At 42.4% G+C, this 25,665-nt stretch overlaps 1 protein-coding gene across 1 annotated transcript in view; it reads right to left on the bottom strand.

Annotated features, from left to right (window-relative positions):
• OCA2 (OCA2 melanosomal transmembrane protein) overlaps positions 1-25,665 on the bottom strand; it is a 516,129-nt gene that overhangs the window by 377,111 nt on the left and 113,353 nt on the right. The window contains exons 6-9 of the mRNA XM_078078703.1: positions 24,746-24,818; positions 16,542-16,702; positions 14,703-14,785; positions 13,292-13,445 (exon numbers count right to left, since the gene is read on the bottom strand). Coding sequence (XP_077934829.1) covers positions 13,292-13,445; positions 14,703-14,785; positions 16,542-16,702; positions 24,746-24,818 — 471 coding nt within the window. The remainder of the gene's footprint in view (positions 1-13,291; positions 13,446-14,702; positions 14,786-16,541; positions 16,703-24,745; positions 24,819-25,665) is intronic.

Here is a 25,665-nt window from a genome sequence, read left to right on the forward strand (position 1 = left end):
CAGCCCTGCAAGAAATACTAATGGGGACCCTGTGAGCAGAGAAAGAACCCAAAAGTAACAAATACTGGAAAGGAACAGAGACAATCTAGAGGAACAGCAACTTTACAAGTAATAAAATGGCACTAGATGCATATATTTCAATAATTACTCTGAACGTAAATGGACTAAATGCTCCAATCAAAAGACATACAGTATTAGAATGGATTAAAAAAAAAAAAAAGACCCATCAATATGCTGCTTACAAGAGACTCATTTTAAACCCAAAGACACCTCCAGATTGAAAGTGAGGGGGTGGAGAAGCATTGATCATGTAAATGGACATCAAAAGAAAGCTGGAGTAGCCATCCTTCTATCACACAAACTAGATTTCAACCAAAGACTGTAATAAGAGATGAAGAAGGACACTACATCAAACTTAAAGAATCTATACAACAAGAAGATCTAACAATTGTAAATATGTATGCCCTCAATTTCGGAGCAGTCAAATATATAAACCAACTAATAAAAAAATTAAAGAAACTCATTGATAATTATACAATAATAGTAGGGGACTTTAACACCCCACTCACTGCAAGGGACAGATCATCTAAGCAGAATTCCAACAAGGAACAAGGGCTTTGAATGACACACTGGACCAGATGGACTTCACAGATATATTCAGAGCATTTCATCCTAAAGCAACAGAATACACATTCTTCTCAAGTGCACATGGAACATTCTCCAGAATAGATCACATGCTGGGTCATAAATCAGGCCTCAACCAGTACAAAAAGACTGACATGCATATTTTCAGACCACAGTACTTCAAAATTTGAAGTCAACCACAAGAAAAAATTTGAAAGGACTAAAAATACACAGAAGTTATAAGTTCCTATTAAAGAATGAAAGGGTCAACCAGGAAATCAAAGAAGAATTTTAAATGAGATACCACCTCACACCAGTCAGAATGGCTAAAATTAACAAGTCAGGAAATGACAGATGTTGGCGGGGATGCGGAGAAAGGGGAACCCTCCTACACTGTTGGTGGGAATGCAAGCTGGTGCAACCACTCTGGAAAACAGTATGGAGGTTCCTCAAAAAGTTGAAAATAGAGCTACCATATGATCCAGCAATTGCACTCCTGGGTATTTACCCCAAAGATACAAAAGTAGGGACCCGAAAGGGTACATGCACCCCGATGTTTATAGCAGCAATGTCCACAATAGCCAAACTGTGGAAAGAGCCAAGATGTCCATCAACAGATGAATGGATAAAGAAGAAGTGGTATATATATACAATGGAATATTATGCAGCCATCAAAAGGAATGAGATCTTGCCATTTGCAACGACGTAGATGGAACTGGAGGGTATTATGCTGAGCGAAATAAGTCAAACAGAGAAAGACATGTATCATATGACCTCACTGATATGAGGAATTCTTAATCTCAGGAAACAAACTGAGGGTTGCTGGAGTGCGGGGTGGGGTGGGAGGGATGGGGTGACTGGTGATGGACACTGGGGAGGGTATGTGTTCTGGTAAGCGCTGTGAATTGTGCAAGACTGTTGAATCTCAGATCTGTACCTCTGAAACAAATAATGCAATATATGTTAAGAAAAAAAAAAGAAGAAGAATGTAGCAGGAGGGGAAGAATGAAGGGGGGGAAATCGGAGGGGGAGAAGAACCATGAGGGACGAAGCACTCTGAAAAACAAACTGAGGGTTCTAGAGGGGAGGGGGGTGGGAGGATGGGTTAGCCTGGTGATGGGTATGGAGGAGGGCACGTTCTGCATGGAGCACTGGGTGTTATGCACAAACAATGAATCATGGAACACTATATCTAAAACTAATGATGTAATGTATGGGGATTAACATAACAATAAAAAAATTTTAAAAAAAAAGAAGAATTTTAAAAATACATAGAAACAAATGAAAATGAAAACACGACAGTTCAGAACCTTTGGGATGCAGCAAAGGCAGTCCTAAGAGGGAAGTAGCAACATAGGCCTTCCTCAAGAAACAAGAAAGTCTCATATACACAATGTAACCCTACACCTAAAGGAGCTGGAGAAAAAACAGCAAATAAAGCCTAAATCCAGCAGGAGAAAAGAAATAATAAAGATTAGAGGAAAAATCAATGATATAGAAATTAAAAAAAAAAAAAAACAGTAGAATAGATCAACGAAACTAGGAGCTGGTTCTTTGAAAGAATTAATAATATCAAAAAACCCCTAGCCAGACCTATCAAAAAGAAGAGAGAAAGGATCCAAATAAATAAAATCATGAATGAAAGAGGAGAGATCCACAACCAACACCAAGGAAATATAAACAATTATAAGAGAATATTATGAGCAATTATATGCCACCAAATTAGGCAATCTGGAAAAAATGGATACAGTCCTGGAACATAAAACCTACCAAAACTGAAACAGGAAGAAATAGAAACCCTGAACAGACCCATAACCAGCAAGGAAATTGAAGCAGTAATCAAAAATCTCCCAACAGGGTATTATGCTGAGCGAAATAAGTCAAACAGAGAAAGACATGTATCATATGACCTCACTGATATGAGGAATTCTTAATCTCAGGAAACAAACTGAGGGTTGCTGGAGTGGGGGGTGGGGTGGGAGGGATGGGGTGACTGGGTGATGGACACTGGGGAGGGTATGTGTTCTGGTAAGCGCTGTGAATTGTGCAAGACTGTTGAATCTCAGATCTGTACCTCTGAAACAAATAATGCAATATATGTTAAGAAAGAAAAAAAGAAGAAGAAGAATGTAGCAGGAGGGGAAGAATGAAGGGGGGGAAATCGGAGGGGGAGAAGAACCATGAGAGACAATGGACTCTGAAAAACAAACTGAGGGTTCTAGAGGGGAGGGGGGTGGGAGGATGGGTTAGCCTGGTGATGGGTATTGAGGAGGGCACGTTCTGCATGGAGCACTGGGTGTTATGCACAAACAATGAATCATGGAACACTATATCTAAAATTAATGATGTAATGTATGGGGATTAACATAACAATTAAAAAAAAAAAAAAATCTCCCAACAAACAGGAGTCCAGGGCCAGATGGCCTCCCAGCGGAATTCTACCAAATATTTAAAGAAGAATTAATACCTATTCTTCTGAAAAAGTTCCAAAAAATAGAAATGGAAAACTTCCAAACTCATTCTATGAGGCCAGCATTACCTTGATCCCAAAACCAGACAAAGACTCCACCAAAAAGGAGAATTACAGATCAATATCCCTGTTGAACATGGACGCAAAAATTCTCACCAAGATACTAGCTAATAGTATCCAACAGTACATTAAAAGCATCACTCACCATGCCCAAGTGGTATTTATTCCTGGGCTGCAAGGGCGGTTCAACATCCACAAATCAATCAATTTGATATACCACTTTAATAAAAGAATGGACAAGAACCATATGATTGTCTCAATAGATGGAGAAAAAGGCATTTGACAAAAAACAGCATCCTTTCTTGATAAAAACTCTCTGCAGTGTTGGGAAAGAGGGAAAATACCTCAATAACATAAAAGCCATATTTGAAAGACCCACAGCAAATATCATCCTCAATGAGGAAAAACCAAGAGCTTTTCCCCTAAGCTCAGGAAAATGATAGGGATGTCCACTCTCACCACTGTTGTTCAACATAGTACTGGAACTCCTAGGCTCAGCTGTCAGACAACAAAAAGAAACAAAAAGCATCCAAATTGGCAAAGAAGTCAAACTTTCACTCTTCACAGAAGACATGATACCCCATGTAGAAAAGCTGAATAACTCCACCCAAAAATTACTAGAACTGATACAGGAATTCAGCAAAGTTGAATGATATAAAATCAATGCACAGAAGTCACTTGCATTTCTATACACTGACAATGAAGCAAAAGAAAGGGAAATCAAGGAATTGATCCAATTTACAACTGCACCAAAAACCATAAGGTATCTAGGCATAAACATAACCAAAGAGGTAAAGGATCTGTACTCTGAAAACTATAAAAAACTTAAGAAAGAAATTGAAGAAGACATAAAAAGATGGAAGAACATTCCATGCTCATGAATTGGTAGAACAAATGTTCTTAAAATGTCTATGCTACCCAGAGCAATCTACACATTCAATGCAATTCCTATCAAAATACCATTGGCATTTTTCACAGAGCTGAAGAAAACAATCCTAAAATTTGTATGGATCTAAGGAAGAACCCCCCCCCCCCCCCGCAAATAGCCAAAGGAATGTTGAAAAAGAAAAGCAAAGCTGGCGGCATCACAAGTCTGGACTTCAAGCTCTATTACAAAGCTGTCATCATCAAGACAGTATGGTACCGGCACAAAAACAGACACATAGATCAATGGAACAGAATAGAGAACCCAGAAATGGAACCTCAACCCTATGACCAACTAATCTTCAACAAGGCAGGAAAGAATATCTGATGGAAAAAAGACAGCCTCTTCAACAAATGGTGTTGGGAAAATTGGACAACCACATGCAGAAGAATGAAAATAGACCACTTTCTTACACCATACACAAAAATAAACTCAAAATGGAGGAAAGACCTAAATGTGAGATAGAAATCATCAAAATCTTAGAGGAGAACACAGGGAGCAACGTCTTTGACCTCAGCCACAGCAACTTCTTTCTAGACACATCTCCAAAGAGAAGGGAAACAAAAGCAAAAATGAACTATTGGGACTTTATCAAGATAAAAAGCTTTTTTTTATGCTAAGTGAAATAAGTCAAGCAGAGAAAGTCAATTATCATATGGTTTCACTTACTTGTGGAATATAAGGAATAGCATGGAGGATATTAGGAGAAGGAAGGGAAAAATGAAGGGGGGGAAATCAGAGGGGGAGACGAACTATGAGAGACTATGGACTCCGGGAAACAAACTGAGGTTTTAGAGGGGAGGTGGGTGGGGGGGATCAGTTAGCCCAGTGATGGGTATTAAGTAGGGCACATATGGCATGGAGCACTGCGTGTTATACACAAACAACGAATCATGGAACACTACATCAAAAACTAAAGATGTAGTATGGTGACTAACATAACATAATAAAAAAAAAATTTTTTTTTTAAATTTTTTAAGATAAAAAGCTTTTGCACAGCAAGGGAAACAGTCAACAAAACTAAAAGGCAACCTATGGAATGGGAGAAGATATTTGCAAATGAATTATCAGATAAAAGACTAGTACCCAAAATCTATAAAGAACTTATCAAACTCAACACAGAAAAAACAAATAATCCAGTCAAGAAACAGACAGAAGACATGAACAGACATTTCTCCAAAGAAGACATACAAATGGCCAACAGAGTGATGACTGGGTGGCTCAGTTGGTTAAGTGTCTGCCTTAGACTCAGGTCATGATCCCAGGATCCTGGGATTGATCCCTGAGTCAGGCTCCCTGCTCAATGAGGAGTCTGCTTCTCTCGCTGCCCTTCCCCCTGCTCGTGTTCTCTCTCTCTCTCAAATAACTCTTACTCTCTCTCTCAAATAAATAAATAAAATCTAAAAAACAAACAAACAAACAAATGGCCAACAGACCCATGAAAAAATACTCCACATCACTTGGCATCAGGGAAATACAAATCAAAACCTCAGTGAGATACCACCTCACACCAGTCAGAATGGCTAAAATTAACAACTCAGGAAACAACAGATGTTGGTGAGGATGCAGAGAAAGGGGAACCCTCTTACACTGTTGGTGGGAATGCAAGCTGGTGCAGTCATTCTGTAAAACAGTAGGGAGGAGCCTCAAAAAGTTAAAAATAAAGCTACCCTACAACCCAGCAATTGCACTACTAGGTATTTATCCAAAGGGCACAAACATAGTGATTCAGAGGGGCACATGCACCCCAATGTTTATAGCAGCAATGTCCACAATTGCCAAACTATGGAAAGAGCCCAGATGTCCATCGACAGATGAATGGAGAAAGAAGTGGTATATATAGACAATGGAATATTATTCAGCTGTCAAAAAGAATGAAATCTTGCCATTTGCAATGATGTGGATGGAACTAGAGGGTATTATGCTAAGCAAAGTAACTCAGAGAAAGACAAGTATCAGATGATTTCACTCATATGTGGAATTTAAGAAACAAAACAGATGAACATATGGGAAGGGAAGGAAAAGTAAAATAAGATAAAAACAGAGAGGGAGACAGACCATAAGAGACTCTTAACTATAGGGAACAAACTGAGGGTTGCTGGAGGGGAGGTGGAAGGGGGGGAGGGATAACTGGGTGATGGGCATTAAGGAGGGCACTTGAAGTAATGAGCACTAGATGTTATATGCAACTGATGAATCACTAAATTCTACCTCTGAAACTAATAATATGCTATATTTAATTAATTGATTTTAAATTAAAAAAAAAAAAAGAAAAATCCCATTCTGGGGTTCTGTAGAATATCCTGTATCCTGTAACGGGCTAATGGGCTTTTCATGGGATTAATTTCTTATTCTAGTTCCTCTATTTCCTATGAACTACAATTTATATCTGAAGCCTTCAGGTTTTATTTTGGGACCCATGTACGTATGTCACAGGTATTCTGCAAGTTTGGATTGCAACAAGGAGGACTGTGATGTCTAGGTGTCCCCCTTTCAGGGATGCTGAGATTGCTTAGTGAGTTTAGGTGGTGGCAGTTTGGCCCAGTGATTATCAAGTTCCCTGTGACCTTTGCTCCTAATGGTTATAATATCCACCAGGAACCATTAGCATTTGCAATAAATTTTCTGATTCTGTCATTCTATCTGCATTTATAAATGATTCATTGTGTATTGAAGAACTTTCTCCCACCCAATTTCATTAATGTGAAACACACTTAATGCCAGAAACACAAGATAAATTATTTTTCTTTGATTATCAATTTTCATAGGAGTGAGTTGTTCCCTTAGCAACTTCCAGTGATGTCAACTGAGTTTATTTTGTGCCTGTCTCCCATTTTCTGAATATCATTTTGAACTTATGATTATGAACTTATGGGTTTAATAAAGTCAATGTACTTAAATCAGTTGCAGTCATTAGTAATTTAAAAAATTACAGTCCAATGCCAACTTATTTTTGAGGAGACTTCTCTATTATTCTAGAATCTGTCTTTTTTGTATAATTGTCCAAACTTTCAAAATTATATAATTTGTAAATATTTATTAATCTTTCATTAATTAATAGCAGTTATTAATAGCCATTCAGAAAAAACTTTTCCCTTCCTCTCAGCAGCTGTGGAGGTGATAAATTCCTGTAAAGAAGTTAATTCAACATGGCTTCTACACTGACAGAAACAAAAAGCGAACAATTGAGAAGAAACCAGAAAATTAGTTCATTGATATGGCTCATTGAGGGTACCCTCAGATTCTTTTTAAAAAATTTTTTTATTTAGCTGGGGGGAAAAGATGGCAGAGGAGTATGGGAACCTATTCCAACCGGTCCCTGGAATTGAGCTGGATATCTACCAGACCACTCTGAACACCCATGAAATCAGCATGAGATGTAAGAAGATAGATCTGGATCTCTACAAACAGAATATCGCAGGCAGTTTGTTTCAAGATATGAAGTAGGGAGCCGTAATTCCATGGACAGATATCGGAGGATAAATGGAAGGTGGAGGGAGCCTGGCTGTGGGGATCCTACACTGCCAGTGAGTGATAGCCTCCTGCGCTGGGGATGGGGCACAGACTCTCAGACCAGTAGTGGCAGGGAGAGGACATCAGGGCAGCCCCCTGTATATAGTGGCAGGGAGAGGACATCAGGGCAGCCCCCAGGGCCGCGCGAGTGAACTGGGGGCAGCTGGCAGTTTTAGAAGCACAAAGGGCAGAGACATGCCCTGACCTGGAGACGAGGACTGGGAGCACTGCTGAGGGGCACACAACATAGGACGCTGCAGTTTATAGCAGCACAGACAGAAATGGAGATAGTGTGGCCTGGAGAGCTCACTGAAGAACGACTGCAATCTCTCTGCTCTGAGGCAGAGGGTTGGAAACAGTCTCTTCTGCTGACTCTTGGAAGAGACACGGAAAGCCACCAGGGAAAGGTGCCAGAGAACAAAAGCCCCCAAAAACCGGTTTTCACTGAGCCCATCCCCTGCCACCGGAGGCAGGGAAACTGCCCAAACAGGGTTGCCCTGAGTAACAGCGTGGCAGGCCCCTCCCCCAGAAGATAGGCTGGGAAAACAAGAGGCCAGCAACCCTAAAGTCCCTAGATAACAGGTGCATCTTGCTTGGGTTGTGGTCAATAAGTTGGACTCTATACATTCCCTCAACCACTCCTCAACAGAATGACTAGGAAGAGGAACTCCCAAAATAGGAAAGACTCAGAGACTGTGACTTATGCCACAGATTTACAAATGGATTCAGATATAACCAAGATGTCAGAGATGGAATTCAGGCTAGCAATTGTGAAGACAATAGCTAGAATGGAGAAGTCAATCAATGGCAACATAGAGTCTCTAAGGGCAGAAATGAAAGCTGAACTGGCAGAACTTAAAAATGCTATCAATGAGAGCCAATCTAATCTAGATACTCTAACAGCTAGGGTACACGAGAAAGAAGAATGAATTAGTGATCTAGAAGACAAACTGATAGAAAAGAAGGAAAATGAGGAGGCTTGGGAGAAACAGCTTAAAATCCATGAAAACAGAATTAAATAAGGGATGCCATGAAATGTTGCAGTGTCAGAATTATTGGGATCCCGGAGGGGGTGGAGAGAGAGAGAGAGGACTAGAACATATATTTGAGCAAATCATAGCTGAGAACTTCCCTAATCTGGGGAATGAAACAAACATTCATGTCCTTGAGGCAGAGAGGACCACGCCCCCCAGATCAAGGAGAACAGATCAACACCCCAGCATGTAGTAGTAAAACTCGCAAATCTTAGAACCAAGGAAACCATCTTAAGGGCAGTTAGGGGGAAGAGATTCCTTACGTACAGAGGGAGGAACATCAGAATAATGTCAGACGTATTCACGGAGACTGGGCAAGCCAGAAAGGCCTGGCAAGACATATTCAGGGTACTAAATGAGAAGAACATGCAGCCAAGAATACTTTATCTGGCAAGGCTGTCATTGAGAATGGATGGAGAGATGCAGAGCTTCCAAGACCCAGAGAAACTGAAAGTATATGTGACTACTAAGCCAGCCCTGCAAGAAATATTAAGGGGGGGGGTCTATAAAAGAAGAAAGACCCCAAGAGTGATCTACAACAGAAGTTTACAGGGACAGTCTATAAAAACAAGTTCTTCACAGGCAACATGATGACAATTAATTCATATCTTTCAATAATCACACTCAACATGAATGGCCTAAACGCTCCCATAAAACGGCACAGGGTTGCAGATTGGATAAAAAGACAGGACCCATCCATATGCTATCTACAAGAGACTCATTTTGAACCTAAAGATACATCCAGACTGAAAGTGAAGGGATGGAGATTCATCTTCCATGCCAACGGACCTCAAAAAAAGCGGGGGTAGCAATTCTTACATCAGACAAATTAGATTTTAAACTAAAGACTGTAGTTAGAGACACAGAAGGACACTATATCATTCTTAAAGGGTCTATCCAACAAGAAGATCTAACAATTGTAAATATCTATGCCCCCAACATGGAAGCAGCCATCTACATAGGCCAACTGTTAACCCAAATAAAGAGTCATACTGATAGCAATACGTTAATTGTAGAAGACCTCAATACTCCACTCTCAGCAATAGACAAATCATCTAAGCAGAAAATCAACAAAGAAACAAGAGCTTTGAATGACACACTGAACCAGATGGACCTCATAGATATATACAGAACATTCCACCCTAAAACAACAGAATACTCATTCTTCTCGAGAGCACATGAACTTTCTCCAGAATAGACCACATATGGGGTCACAAATCAGGTCTCAGCTGATACCAAAAGATTGAGATTATTCCCTGCACATTCTCAGACCATAATGCTTTAAAACTGGAACTCAGTCACAAGAAAAAATTTGGCAGAAATTCAAACACTTGGAAGCTAAAGACCACTCTGCTCAAGAATGTTTGGGTCAACCGAGAAATCAAAGAAGAACTTAAACAATTCATGGAAACCAATGAGAACGAAAACACAGTGGTCCAAAACCTATGGGATACTGCAAAGGCGATCCTAAGGGGGAAATACATAGCCATTCAAGCCTCCCTCAAAAAAATAGAAAAATCCCAACTCTACACCTTAAAGAGCTAGAGAAAAAGCAACAAACAATGCCTAAGCCACGTATTAGAGGAGAAATAATTAAGATTAGAGCAGAGATCAATGAATTAGAAACCAGAAACAAGGTAGATCAGATCAAGAAAACTAGAAGCTGGTTCTTTGACAGAATTAATAAGAACAATAAACCACCAGCCAGACTTATCAGGAGAGATGAACCATGAGAGACTATGGACTCTGAGAAAGGAACTGAGGGTTCTGGAGGGGTTGGGGGTGGGGGATGGGTTAGCCCGGTGATGGATATTAAGGAGGGCACGTACTGCATGGAGCACTGGGTGTTATATGAAAATAATGAATCATGGATCACTACATCAAAAGCTAATGATATATTGTTTGGTGACTAACATAACATAATAAAATAAAATTAAAAAATTTATTTAAATTTATTTTTTTTATTTTTTATTTTTTTTTATTTTTTTTTTTTAAAGATTTTATTTATTTATTTGAGAGAGGATGAGAGGAGAGAGAGAGCACATGAGAGGGGGGAGGGTCAGAGGGAGAAGCAGACTCCCTGCCGAGCAGGGAGCCCGATGCGGAACTCGATCCCGGGACTCCAGGATCATGACCTGAGCCGAAGGCAGTCGCTTAACCAACTGAGCCACCCAGGCGCCCTAAAATTTATTTAAATTTAATTAACATTTACTGCATTATTAGTTTCAGAGGTAGAATTTAGTGATTCATCAGTTGCATATAACATCTAGTGCTCATTACTTCAAGTGCCCTCCTTAATGCCCATCACCCAGTTATCCCTCCCCCCCTTCCACCTCCCCTCCAGCAACCCTCAGTTTGTTCCCTATAGTTAAGAGTCTCTTATGGTCTGTCTCCCTCTCTGTTTTTATCTTATTTTACTTTTCCTTCCCTTCCCATATGTTCATCTGTTTTGTTTCTTAAATTCCACATATGAGTGAAATCATCTGATACTTGTCTTTCTCTGAGTTACTTTGCTTAGCATAATACCCTCTAGTTCCATCCACATCATTGCAAATGGCAAGATTTCATTCTTTTTGACAGCTGAATAATATTCCATTGTCTATATATACCACTTCTTTCTCCATTCATCTGTCGATGGACATCTGGGCTCTTTCCATAGTTTGGCAATTGTGGACATTGCTGCTATAAACATTGGGGTGCATGTGCCCCTCTGAATCACTATGTTTGTGCCCTTTGGATAAATACCTAGTAGTGCAATTGCTGGGTTGTAGGGTAGCTTTATTTTTAACTTTTTGAGGCTCCTCCCTACTGTTTTACAGAATGACTGCACCAGCTTGCATTCCCACCAACAGTGTAAGAGGGTTCCCCTTTCTCTGCATCCTCACCAACATCTGTTGTTTCCTGAGTTGTTAATTTTAGCCATTCTGACTGGTGTGAGGTGGTATCTCACTGAGGTTTTGATTTGTATTTCCCTGATGCCAAGTGATGTGGAGTATTTTTTCATGGGTCTGTTGGCTATTTGTATGTCTTCTTCGGAGAAATGTCTGTTCATGTCTTCTGTCCATTTCTTGACTGGATTATTTGTTTTTCTGTGTTGAGTTTGATAATTCTTTATAGATTTTGGATACTAGCCCTTTATCTGATAAGTCATTTGCAAATATCTTCTCCCAGAGAATGGGATTTTTCATCTAGATGGTGGTACAGTAAAGACTTAACCTGGCAGGCCTGAAATTGCCATCATTAGAAGGGCCTTTAGAAGATCCTGCTCTGGGGCTGGCCCTTGGCTGGCATCTGGGTACTTGGCTTTTGGAATGTTCCTTATGTTACAGAGTGATATGGTTGTTCTGTAGGCTTAGGGCATTGCATTAAGCTGTACTAACATGCGTAAACTCTTTGTATAAAAATGTGATTTGCTGTTAACACCTATTTTCTTTCTGGGAGGTTGGGACTTTGGTGGGCTGAGGGCACCTATATGACAAGCCCCCATCAAAAACCTTGGCTGAGTCTCAAGCAGGCTGCCATGGGCAGAAACACTACTATTGGAGGAAGAAGCATTTTCTATATGGCCCCCTTCTTGGAAAGGAGACCTTTCAGAACCCTGCTCCTGGACTCCTCCAGACTGCCTGATACGGCTTTCCCCACTGCTGGTCATGGTAATAAACCACAGCCCACACAGGGCACAGCTGCCTTTGAGTCTGTAAGTTCTTCTAGAAAATCACAGTGTGTAGGTAATCAAGGGAACCCTGAAACATGATAATATTGATTGAGAGGAAAACAGAAAAAGAACGGAGAGAATAGAGCTACTCTGGAATAAAGAAGACATAAGAGATATAACAACTAAACCAATGATTGGATCTTGTTGGAACTTGGGGCTCAACTTACTGGAGCAAACATTCCTCACCAGGTAGACTAGACAACCACGGGCAAACTTCTGGAACTTTCCTGGCCACTTCTGCTGCAGGCCATTTCCTTGACAACTCCAAGGTATTTCTCATACCTATCCTACACTCAAGAAGAAATACCTCTTCAGAGTCACATCCTCTACTGACATCCCATCAATGTGTTGCTGTATATCTGGTTTCATGATTAAATTAATAATGGACCAACCCATCCAGGCAGTGTCTGCACTTTGCTCCATGCTATTAAAGGTAGAGCCGAACTTAGTTTCCCAGAAACATGGAATTTATAAGACATGAGATCAATTGTGAAAAGGCTCATTAGCTGAGTTGATAAACATAACAGATAATAATCCCTCCCCCCACATAGCCCAAGGTCTCTCAAGTCCCTGTAATATACACAATCCTATGAAGCAAATGGGGGCATTCTAATATGCATCTCAGAGAGATTCAACACTTACTGCCTCAGCATCACACTTCAAGTGAACAGCAGAGTAAGGGTGAGAAACTCATGTACATATTCAGTTTTCTCAGGTAAACTTTTGCTGGGGCCTGCTAAAACTCATCTTGCATGTGTCAGTTGCCAAGATTCAGCAAATATTCCAGTACAGATCAATTTCTACCTAGAATGATGGCATCTTCCTTTTTAGGAAAGATGCCATTGCAGTTTGATTAAGATGCAGAACTGAGCCCAGCCAGAGCACCTTCATGTTGAAAGACACTTACTTGTGAGCACAGATAAATCTTAGAGAGCTGGCATGAAAGTTACCTCAAATATAATCAGCATGTAGACCCCAGCAAGGATGACCACAGCAATGGTCACTTGTGCTTCTATGCTTGCACGGAGGTATTGATGAGCCATCAAAAGAGGAACTGCCTGTGTCTGTTGGAGGGAGGCTCGAATGCTGATAGAAACAGTATCTCTGCAGAATGAAGCAAAAATATTACCACTAGTAAGGGAAACCACACTCTATGTCAACAATTAGTGCCTGCTTGCTTGGTGTCCTTCCCAACACAAGTCATCCATGGCCATAACCAGAGCCCAAACTGACCTCACAGTGATTTAGCCCAATGTCTGACCTGGCAGATGAGGCGCTCTGAGTGCATATGAGCAGTGTAAGATGCAGACACAGCCTCCCTATGGCCAGGTCCATCTGATGTAGGCCCCCTCATCTGGCAGTGTCTGCCTCGTGGCAGGTGCCACTCCAACAATTAACAGGGAGCAAGGACTTTCACATTGGTTCTAGCCATTTAATTTTCTCTCTCCTCATTACACACTGACTGCTTTACCTGCTAATAAATAGCAAAGCCAACCATTCTCACATGTGGGAGATTCAAAAAAGGGCCATGTGCAACCTGAGAACACGTAGACAGGTTGTCACAGATGGTGGGGAAAAGTACCTGGAACAAGAGGCATCCAAGTAATCAACAGTATGTGGCATGGTGAAATTAAAGCACTTTTCTAAAAGTTTAGTCAGTAACTATTCTGAGCTGAACTGTGTCCCCAAAATGTAGATGTTGACACCCTAACCCTCAAAACTTCAGAATGTGACTATATTTAGAGATAGAGTCTTTACAGAGGTGATTAAGTTAAAATGAGGTCACTGATGTGGTCCCTAATACAGTATGACTAGTGTCCTTACAAGAAGGGATTGGGACAAACACACACACACAGAAAAGTCCACAGAAAAACACAGGGAGACGAAGCCAAGGAGAGAGTACTCTGAAGAGACAAATCCTGCTGAACCCTTGAGGAAATAAATTTCTACTGTTTAAGTCATACACTCTGTGGTATTTGTTATGGCAGGCCTAGCAAACTCATATAGACATAATATGGAGTGGCATTAAAGAAAAAGAGAAATAATCCTAAAATTTCCTGGAATTCCCCATTGTGGAGCTTCATAATATTAATGAAATTAAAGCATCAACTATAAAATATCATTTGCTTCAAAATGGACCCTGCAATCAATCCTCATTTCCTGACACTCAGGGAGAGTGAGTGTTATGATGCCCTCCTACATCCTTCATGTTCCTAGTCTATACAGTTAGAGCATCCCATCCAAACCACATAACTGATCTGGCTATTTGTGCCAAAAATTGGAGTCCCACAGGTCAAACTTTTTAAGTGAAAATGTCCAGAGGAGACCTTCCCCCAAGATCCTTGATCACTTGAGACCCACCTGCTCAGTATCTCAAAGGTCCTGCTCACCACCAAGTGCTCACTTCTTCTTGGATTTAAAAATACTGTCCAATTCTGAGTGACCTGTAAAAGTTGAAATGTAATATCAGAGTAAGGCTTTGAACCTGAACCATCACCTGGGATTCAGTGCTATTCACTGTAGGTGTTAGTTTAGAATAAGAAAAGAAGAAAAAGAGGAACAGCAAGGACTTGTATACAGCTCCCACATCCCTGACACTAGAGCATATCCAAGCTGTGCAGAACTGGAAATTTCCACAACATAGAAGGCTTTAAGAAAAAAAAAAGAAAAAAAGAATACAGAAGTATAAATACAGAATTAGTATAAAGGGTACAAAGGTATAGAAGTAAATATGATTTATTATGAGAAAAAGAAATCACTGCACTTTATATGAGACTTGGGATCTTCTGAGCCCTCTGAGGCAATTCACAAGAAATGCTTGCTTAGAACTGCTTCCTGCTTGCAAATTGGAGGCAGAAAACCTTCACACCCATGTTACAGGAGTCCATGGGAGGTAGGACCCAAGGATGAAGCTTCCTTTGCTGCAGGCAAATCCACCCCATGTGTTCCTGTCCTAAGCAGGGCAGTGGAGAAACCAGCTGAGGGGGACCAGATGTGAGCAGAGAGGGAGGGGCTAGCTGGGGGAGCGAAAGGGCCAGGGAAACTTCAACAGGAGGACAGGAGCTTTGCTGCCCACAAATCACAAAGTAAATGAAAATAGGAACTCAGTATTTGGAAAGAGTATATCAGAAAAAATCCATTAGTAAAGATCTCGTGTTCTTCGTGTTTCTGAGCTGGATTTGTGTGTGACACTAGAGCAGAGTAGAGCCCCATGGGCAGGCAGCTGTGTCAGCAGGCTGCAAAAGGTCACATCTTCCCCCACACAAGGCCCACAGACAGAGCAGGCAGATGTGTGCCTACCCCGCCTTTAATGAGAAGGCCTTGCCAGCTGGTTGTACACCACACACGAGGAAGTGAAGTTTACATCCTAAGACCAAGGCCAAGGCAACCGGTTCAGAACACTGGTGCTGCACAGACCATCACCCATGAAACTGCAGCCTCATTCATTATGAGGCTTTTGCTCTGTGGACCCTGCTTTGCATGGCAGGAAAATGCGAGGGGTGCAGTAACCCATCAGATGCTCCATTTTGGATGACACAGCATTGTGCACCAGCAGGGTTTCCTCCTATTGATTATAATAGGGAAAACCCATGAACTTCATAGACAAGTCACCATGATAATCCCAGGGAGTCGTCAAGGCCAGGACTTGGGGTACAGGTCAGGATGCACAGAGAGGGGCCAGGCCTTGTCTGGGCTCTGGGCCATGGTGACAACACCACTGTTGGCTCTCCTTGCCTTCGAAGGACAGGAGCTAAAGGTTTTGTCTAGGAGACACTAAGCATAAGAGCCTATCACTTTAGAAGCAGAAGCTTTGGGAAACTATGCAAGTCTTAGGCAAGTGTCCCCAAACCCAAGAGAACTGTGGTGTTGAAATACCTTCTGTACCATGGGGTAAAGCCCAGGTTTAATTGTGCTTTAACAACAAAACTGCTTTCAAATATATAATGTTTCCCTGAATTGCCCAGTAAAATCATGTAAATTAAATAACTTGCAAGCCTCATTTTACTGAAATGGCAAGAGTTTTATAATTGTCTTAAACAAAAGGAAAAAAGAGTCAAAGACAAAGCAAAAGATAGGGTTTGCCTAATAATGGTGCCATTGCCTTATGACTTCCCATCAAATCCATTCAAAAGGAAACTCAATTTATAAAGAGATGAAATGAGTTTTTACAATTCCTTTCAAATAATTTATAAGTGTAACCTGCTGTGGCCGCCGCCGCCTGGAGCCTGGAACGTCAGCCTGGGTCACCTCCACCATGACATGTTCTTCTCTCCCGGTATGACTTGGGCCACCGGCCACCAGGGCCCCTGCCAGATCCACCTGGAGCAGTGTGGAGTCCATGTGGCTGGTGAGATTCGAAGCTGAGGCAAAGTCAAGGTGAACCACAAAGCAAGGAAGAGAGGCCTGAAGTCCCCTCACCACCCACCCAGTGAGCACCCTCCTTAGAAGGTGCACAGAGAAATACCTATCCAGGCTGTTTCTGCAACTGTACTGCAGACTTTGACCACTCCTTATCTCCTTAGCACTTCACTCCTGACATGCAGTTGGTTTTGCAATGTCTGATCGCATGTGTTTCAAATCCTCTGTTTTAACCTTTAAGTGGTATCTCCCCATTCTACCATGATCTCTGCTTCCACATTTTGCAGCCAGCATAAAACTCCTGCCCAAGTTCCTGGACCCACCATGAGCTAGTAGACAGGATGGCTGCATTAACGAACAGATAAACTGATCCACATCCATGTCCAAATCCTTAGGTGCCAGGTCTCTATTTTTAGAATGAGAAATCACAAAGAATTGAAAATAAGAATTCTGAAGCCAGCTAAATAAGTGACATGCACTGCAGTGAAAGGAGAGAAATTTCTTCAAAGCGTGTGAAGGACTCTTGATCAGGGAAAAATTATCAGGTAAAGAGGCTTTCCCCCCACAAAATATAATTCCCATGGCACTTAAGCCCCACTGTAGGCTTCCCCTTAGCACCAACATCCTGCATTTGGGTGTTGCACAAATGTAGGAGCCCGTGCTACTCAACCCTTCTCTCTCTGCTCTGGGCCAAGTCTTGCCTCTGCTGCAAGGTTCTGGGGGTCATGACATGGATTCTACACAGCGGCTAGCCTAGTTATTTTGATCCAGAGGAGAAAACTGTTGTAGGTGGAAAAATGAATCTCAAAATAGTCTAAGCTTTGTATGAGGTCTCAAAAGTCTTGGCAGCAGCTCACTGACTGTAGGAGGATTCAGTAGCCACTTCCCTTACTCTTCCTTAAAACCCTAGAAGAAACAGGCGGTTTATGGAACAGACTTAGGGAAAAGGCACAACGTCACTGTTGCCAGAGTGTACACAAGATTTACTGTGAGTATCAAGGGCCAGTGAATGGTTAATCTTTTTTCATTATCTATTTCCTCCAGCAAAATGCACTGGTTTAAAAAAACCAATTGTACAAAAAACATCCTGGTAAAGAAAGGGTTTTATCAGCACTGTTGCCCATATGAGAGCCCAGACTGAGCAGCAGTCCCCTGCACTTGGTTGGAAAGCCTCTCCACATACTTATGCTACTACTTGGGTTCCATCAAGGACAAATGGAAAACAGAAGTCACGCATGAGGCAGGATGTACCAAGAAAAGGCCCAAAGAGACACTGCTGCTTCTGCCAAAATTACTCGTGTCCTGGTCTTTCCCCAGGGCAAACACAAGATACACGGTGGGGAGAAATATTTCAGCTCAGAAAGGATTCCAAGAGACCTTGCAGAAACCCGGAAGGAACAGCACCACCTAGAGGCTAACATTAGAAAAGCAGTGCCTTCACCCTCAGATTTAATGAATGTTTGTGGAGCATTTATTGCGTTCCAAGAAATGAATGAATAAAACAAGACCTTTGTCCTGGGGGCCGGGGAGCATCTCATGCCCTGTTGGGGAGACAACCACGTAACAAAGCACCCTATTATTAACCAACCAAATTGAGTGCATACAAAATCACATAGACACAGGACCACGTGTACTTCCACCCTTCCTTTTCTCTGTCTTTCTAGATGCCCACCATGCACTTAGGATTCAAAGCCCACTGGGGTGCTCTGACTGTGTCAGAGTGACTGTGCTCAGACTGTGTCAGCTGTAACTTCCAGATCCCAGCAAACAGGAGCCTCTAATCGAGCCTCACCCCTGCAGGTAGCTTCAATCCTTGCCTCCCAGCCATGTTGAACTGTCCACCATGCTCCTAACACATAGTCCCCTGCCTTTGCCTCAAATGCCTCCCCAAATCTGCAGAACTTCTACCATCTTTCAAGTTCTCACTCAAGCTCTCCTCTCCTTAAATCTTTCCTTGTCATCCATGACTCCAGCAGATCCTCTGGCTTCCTCCAGTGTTCCTCTGTAGATTGGGCTCATGCCATACTGCAGTTTGCTTTAGACTTTTCTCCCCAACTGGTCTCACTCCTCAAGAGGAATAACTGCATCTTACTCATTTTGTTACTTCTTTAGAAACTAATGTGGTTCTCACCACATTAGATGCCCCAACAAATATACTTGTTTCACCAATAATATTTGTTTACAGCATCATCCTTGAGGTCCTCCAAACTTAGACCAAAGTCCCTGCCAGATGGGGCATGAAGAAGTCAGAGAGAAATCGCCTCCTTTTTCTAGCTGCATCAAAGTAGTCTCCTGCCTTTACCACTACCCCAGTCAAAGCCATCTTTCAAGAGCTAACTTGACATGCCTTCCATGAACCTTCTTCCCACTCTTTGAGCCCCCTAGACATCCCTCCTCTGAGTTCCTAGTTAATCATCTTCCTGTTGTACCTCTAATGAGTGTGACCATTGACTTTCTCTGGCTGTCCCAGTGTGGGCAGCTGTCTTGGCAGCCTATGCATGGTGGGGAGAAAGACACATGAACAAAGCACTTCTGAAGAGTGGGCAGTGTGCTGCCACAGGTCATGGAACAAATCCATGAGAGCCTGAAAGGGGCCTTCATTTCCACCTAAAATGTACAGTCCTCTTGGGCTTACCCTTCAGTTTGCTACAGAGCCTATCAAATGCCAGGTTCAGTTAACACTGGCCAGGAATCCCTCCTGGACCAAACTTAAGTCCTCTGAGCCCTCTTCTTGGTTAAGTTTCAATCTTGGCCTGGTGAGCCCAGTTTATTGAGAATCCCTTCACTCTTTTTCTTTTTCTTTCTTTCTTTTTTTTTTTAAGAATACCTTCACTTCACTCTTGATCCCCAGCCAAGTTCCCTTTGGTAATTTTCCATCCTCCCCCTCACCCTTCTGTAGATTCCCAGCTTAACCTGTTGTATTTGGAGTTGAGTTCAATCTCTTCCCTATTGCAATAGTCTTGGATAAAGTCTTCCTTACCTGTTTAACTGATACAATTTTTCTTTGACACAACTTTTGCTTAGTTGAATGGAGGTAAGAAAGTGGGGTTCCTTTAGACCCAACTTCTTGATAAAAATGGGAGCAATGTCATTTGATAAAGTATGAAACTTTTAAGACTGATCAATTCATAAAAATAATCTATCTAGTGCTAATGTATTTTCTCCAGCATTTGAGACCAAATGGATGAATGATTGTCCTTAATTTCTAGAGTGGTGCTGGCCAATAGAATTTTCTGTGGTGATAGAAGTGTTTTTATCTGTGCTGTCTGATATGGTAGCCACTAATCACATGTGGCTATTAAGCACTTGAAATGTGGCTGGTGTGAATGGGGAAGTGAAACTTTAATGTTATTTACTTCATTAATACAAATTTAAATGTCAAGAGCCACAAGTAACTAGTTGCTAGCATAATGGACATCACAATTATGAGGTTACTACCTAAGGAGCTTAGGATGTAAGAGAGGAAGAACAGGAGGGGACAAAATCTTTTAATATGTATAGTGTTTTCTTTATGTACTTTGAAAGCCCAGGACTACTATGAAGGGTGTGATGGAAAATGGACCATATGTCAAGAAACAAGGAAAAAAGATTGGAAGAGAGGGAGGGAGAGAAAGGGAAGGAGGGAAGGGAGGAAGGTCAGTGAGCAAGCCTAATTACCCTGCTTATATATAACCTGGCTTGCTGACCATTATTCACCTGTCTAATGACCTAGGAGCCTTGAACAGGTCTCCCCCATAATAAGCACAGAGAACAATTCAGGGACAAAGAACTTCACGTGCCTGCAATCACAGCCACTTCCTGTTTCACAAAGCTTCTAAAATAAGCCCTGCAATTACTGAGGTGACAAAGCCCGACTATTACAGAGAAAACATCATAGGGGAAAAGGTAGCTTTGTTATTCTCCAGTTAAAGGATAGTGAGGCTTTCTCCAAAAGCACTTCCCACCAAAACACACACCCTTGGGGTCTGGCCAGAAGTCAAGAAGGAATAACAGTGGGGCTCTTCACTCATGAGGACAACAACAAGAACACCACTACTGGCCTTTCAAAACCAGGCCTGCCTGAATCACTTCTTGCCCCAGACCGGCACAATAACACCCTTTTGCTGAGAATCACCTTCAAAGTTCCAAACTCTGCGGGCGCCTGGGTGGCTCAGTTGGTTAAGCGACTGCCTTCGGCTCAGGTCATGATCCTGGAGTCCCTGGATCGAGTCCCGCATCGGGCTCCCTGCTCGGCAGGGAGTCTGGTTCTCCCTCTGACCCTCCCCCCTCTCATGTACTCGCTCTCTCTCATTCTCTCTCTCTCAAATAAATAAATAAAATCTTTAAAAAAAAAAAAAAAAGTTCCAAACTCTGGTGCACAGTCTAGCCTGCCCTGACTCTGTCCCCATTTTTGTAGATACCAGCAGCAGTTGGCTCTCTGGGTGCATCTGAGGAGGACTTCTGACCTCTAATCTGTCCTTTCACAAACCACCACAGCAAGTTCTCAGCCTAAGGTCCTGGGAGAGGGTCTGTGAGCTTCCAGAAATGTATGGAAAATCTACTGAGAAAAATGTACATTTTCTAAGGAGCCCATGGGAAGCTTAAATCAGCCTTAATAATGGTTAATGATTGACAGAGTCTCTCTTTGGCCAAACCTTAGGTATGCTCCTTTGAACTCTCTTCTCTAAGACTAAGCCCTGACTTTGGGGCTTCTGTGTCCAGTTTTAGCAAGAATCCTGCTAGGTTAATTTAGGCAGAATCTTCATTCTCCATATCTAACCACACTCAATATCTGATCAGGTTCCTCATCCGCCTCCATCCCCCAGGTGATGTCTGGTCACTCTGGCCTGTCTTCAACAAGGATCCTGTGAAGTCAGTTTGGCCAGAATCTCCTCTTATCCATGATGTTTCCTCTTAGTAGTTTTTCATCCACTGCCCCCCACCCTGCTCCTTGGCCTTAAAGTCCCACTTTTCAAGTTCAATCTTTCTCCCCCACCGCAAGACCTCACTGCAGTGGTCTCTACAACTATCACTAAGTTCCCGAATAAAGTGTGACTTGCCATCTTTAACAAGTGTCACTGAAGACTTTTTTTTTCTTTAACAGATCCATAGACATGTAAGAACCATTCTGCAGCATTCCTATCATCCCACACAGCTCTCTTCATGTCTTCCACTTCTCTTTCTCTCTTCATCCAAGTACACACATGGCTCAGAGAACAGGAGAGAGACCTCCCGGTTACCCTTACTGCTGAGAAAAACCATTTGTCTGCCAGTCACTAGGATGGGTCTGGGTTCATTCAAGTCCCAGGAAAGGGCTACTGTACTTGAGCTGCTCTAGAAGGAAGACTGCACAATGCTGTGGAGCAAAAGTGACATGGTACAGTTCTCGGTGGGATGAACAGAAGACTCTTATTTGTCATTATCTGATTTTATCCTGTTATTATCCTTACTTATGATACTTACTTAGGATTTCTGCTGACTGATAAGGTTCACACAGGAGTTGCCACAGTACAGTAATCACTCAGCAACCTGCAAATATTTCCGCCTCCCTGTCTGGTTCTGGATAGGATCTCTCCAAGTTCTTGGCTCAGCCTGGGCAGTAGGTTATGATCATTTACAGTGAGGTCACATGAAGGGAAGGCAGGATCCCTCTCCTAGGGGCATCATGAAGTCAGGCCTCCACACTGACACTTGCTTTGAGAAGGCCCCAGGGGAAGCTGAGGAAAGCAGGAAGATGTCTTAGTGTTTTTAACCCATGGAGATGATACAGAGGTAAGGCATAAGAATGGGAAACAAAGCTCATTAAAATCACAGAGCTCTCCAGTTCTCTCACAGGGAGATACATCTTCACCTAAAACTGAGACACAATTTTAAAGTGGTGAAGCAAATACCAAGACTTTAGCAAGCTTTCAGATAGACTTCAGAGCTACCCTGTCCTGAGAGCAGGTACAGATGAGTGCTCTCATTCATTTAAGGGCAGGGATGCACCATGCACTGCCCACCAGAGCCATCTCATGAGCCCACCCGAAGACCTTGAGTGCCAGGTCTTTCTGGAATGTTGAGTGGCTCAGCTGAGTGAGAGGATGTTCTGGAAAGACACAGAGGGACTCCCCAAAAGAACCAGAGGAAATAAGAATATGCAAAAACTACTGGTGACTGCAAGGGAAACTACCCAATTTTCTAAAATTTCAGTTCACCCAAGCTTATCAGTTGAAGATACTGAAGAAAAAAAATCTGTGAATGATTTAACTCCTTTTTAAAAGGCAATGATCAGAAAAAAAGGTAATAATCAGAAATACTTGAGCTGGACACAGCTGCCTCCTTTTCTCCCTCCTCCTCCATTTGCTTCCTCTTCCTCCCCACTCCTTTCTCCTCCTTGCCCTCCTCTCCTCCCCGGCTTGCTTTCCAAGATGCTCCCTCTCCCAGGCCTGGGAGCTTTAGGGACTTTCATGCTTGATTATCCTCATCCAAATGTCTATTCAAGAGAGACTTTGGGCTCTGGACTTTCAGTTTCAGCTGGGATAAGTAGAGAGCTAGAAACACACCACTCCTACTCTCACAACCTGAAAAGCCTGGACAGATGTTAAGTTAATGACTTATTCTGTCAAGAATGAGGTTGCATCATAAACATCTAACTTGAAATCTAGAGTGAGACGGGTGACTGAGGGGAGGAATAGGGCCAAGCATTTGCTTCCCTGAGACAGGTGCTACCACCACACACAGAAGCAGGCAAGATTAAATCAGAAAATTTTTAAACTGCTCAAGGTCAAGTGTGGGCTAGCATGATAGTAGGGAGATCCTGGGAGCCACAGAATTGGGGTGTTCACATCTTCTAATAGGATTTTGCTTCAGGAACCCTAGCAGGTACTCACAAAGAAGATGGAGAAATTGAGGAGATTCATGAAAAAGCGTTAATTTGCTGGGGAAACATATCAAATCTGGCAGTCTAAGGGCACAGTGGAACCCCAGCAGCTGGGAGTGGTGGGTAAAAGGGGAAAGTAACTCTCCCCTGTGGAAGGAGTAGGAATAGTGCACAGCCTGGCAGACAGCAGGAGAGAAGCCAAGCAATTCCAAGTGTCTGGGATGCTAGAGGTTACATAGCAACCACACACTGCCACACAGCCAACCTCTGACTAGATTTACCCAGACCCCCAACTAAAACCCACAGTGCTATGGAATAAATGTTTATGTCCCCCACAAATTCATATGTTGAAGCCCGGCCGCCCAGTGTGGCTGTGTCTGGAGATGGGGCCTTTAAGGAAGTAACTGAGGTTACCTGAAGTCATAGGGTGGGGCCCTGATCTGAGAGGATTGTATCCTTATTAAGAACAGCCACCAGAGAATGCTCTCTCTCTCCACATACACACAGGCACACTGAGGAAAGGCCCTGTGAGGACATGGCAAGAAAGGCAGCCATCTGCAAGCCAGAAAGAGAGCTCTCACCAGATATCAAATTGGCAAGCACCTTGACTTTGGACGTCCAACCTCTAGCACTGTGAGTAATAAATATCTGTTAACCCCCAGGCTGTGGTATTTTGTTACAGCAGTCCGAGCTGACTAACACACTCAATATCTACTATCCTATACAACACATCTGGCTTTTACTGACAAACTATGAGGCCTACAAAAAGGCAAGAGAAAACACAGTATGAAGAAACCAAGCAATCATCATGCCCAGATGACACAGCCAAGGAAAAGAAGCAATGAACTTAAGAATAGGTCAGTAGAAACCACCCAGGCTGAAATGCAAAAGGAAGTGGGGATGGGGTACAAAACAGAGTATGCAAGAGCCCAGGGGAGCCAGGCCCTAACTGGAATGTGCCACCTGGTTGTCATCACCCCAGGGGGAACCTCACCACCAACCACCCATCATAGTTTCACTAGTGCTCCCCTCCCCTTCTGCTCTGGCCTCATCTTTCATCAAATGTCCTGAAGAAACAAAATAGGCATGGGAGGAACAGTGATCACCTACACTGCGGCCTTCAGCAACAGTTGTAATAGTTCTCTGGTGTCTTTTTGTGAATCTCAGCCATGGGCAACTATCCATCTCTGTATAGACTGGATACAGTAGCTTTGCAGGGGTGACACAGCCAACAACTGCCAGAACTTCCCTTGATCTGGATACAGGCTGAATAAAATCTGTAACAATCAGAAACATTGAATGATAGATTTGTGGCAGGAGAACAATAGGATTTAAATAATTTTGACAAAAGGTAAAAATATGGGTATAATAATGGTGTTGACTGATGTATCGAACATTCACCAGCTCACTCTAGTTTTTCTTAGATATTTAGAGATAAAATTCTGATTCATTATACTATTCTCCACTACAATGGGTCTTGATTACTGATATTTATTTGTTTTAAGGATTAACCACTCAGCTACAAAATTAAATCATCAGAGGAAGGTAAACATGGTTTTCCCATACTGGAGAAAAGGGGATACAACCCATGTGATGGTTAAAGTATGTGTTTGTGGAATTTGCACAATTTGCACCTTATACCTCATCAGAAAGTACATTGAAGTGGTTATAAGCGGTTATAAGATGACAGGTTATAGAAGTTCAAAACAAATTCCCCAAATCACCAAAACTTCAAATCCCAGAAGAAGGCTGAAGACTAGATACAGAGCTCAGGTCAGTCCTCAGGAGATCAGGTAAGCGCTGGCCCACCCTGACCTTCTGCTTGGAAATCCCAGTGTACCCACCTACCAGGCCCTGCGAAGCAGCCAGAGCTTCAGAGCCACACAGTTGTGAGAATAGGAGGTAGAGAAGCAAACTGGCAGCTAAAAAAGTAAAAGCATGAAGTTTTCAGAGTTCAATGTATTTGTCTCTTGTTTCATGCATAATTTCCTTTCTCTGGGCCACTGCTCCCCTCCCTTGTGGGCTTTCATAGAGTTGCAGGTATTCAATTCAATTCAGCCAGTATTGACTTCATGAACGACCCTCGCTGCTCAAGATGCAATAGTGCTCTCTATTCGCCACCCT

The sequence above is a fragment of the Halichoerus grypus genome, chromosome 8 (assembly GCF_964656455.1).
Source record: "Halichoerus grypus chromosome 8, mHalGry1.hap1.1, whole genome shotgun sequence".
Lineage (NCBI taxonomy): Eukaryota > Metazoa > Chordata > Mammalia > Carnivora > Phocidae > Halichoerus > Halichoerus grypus.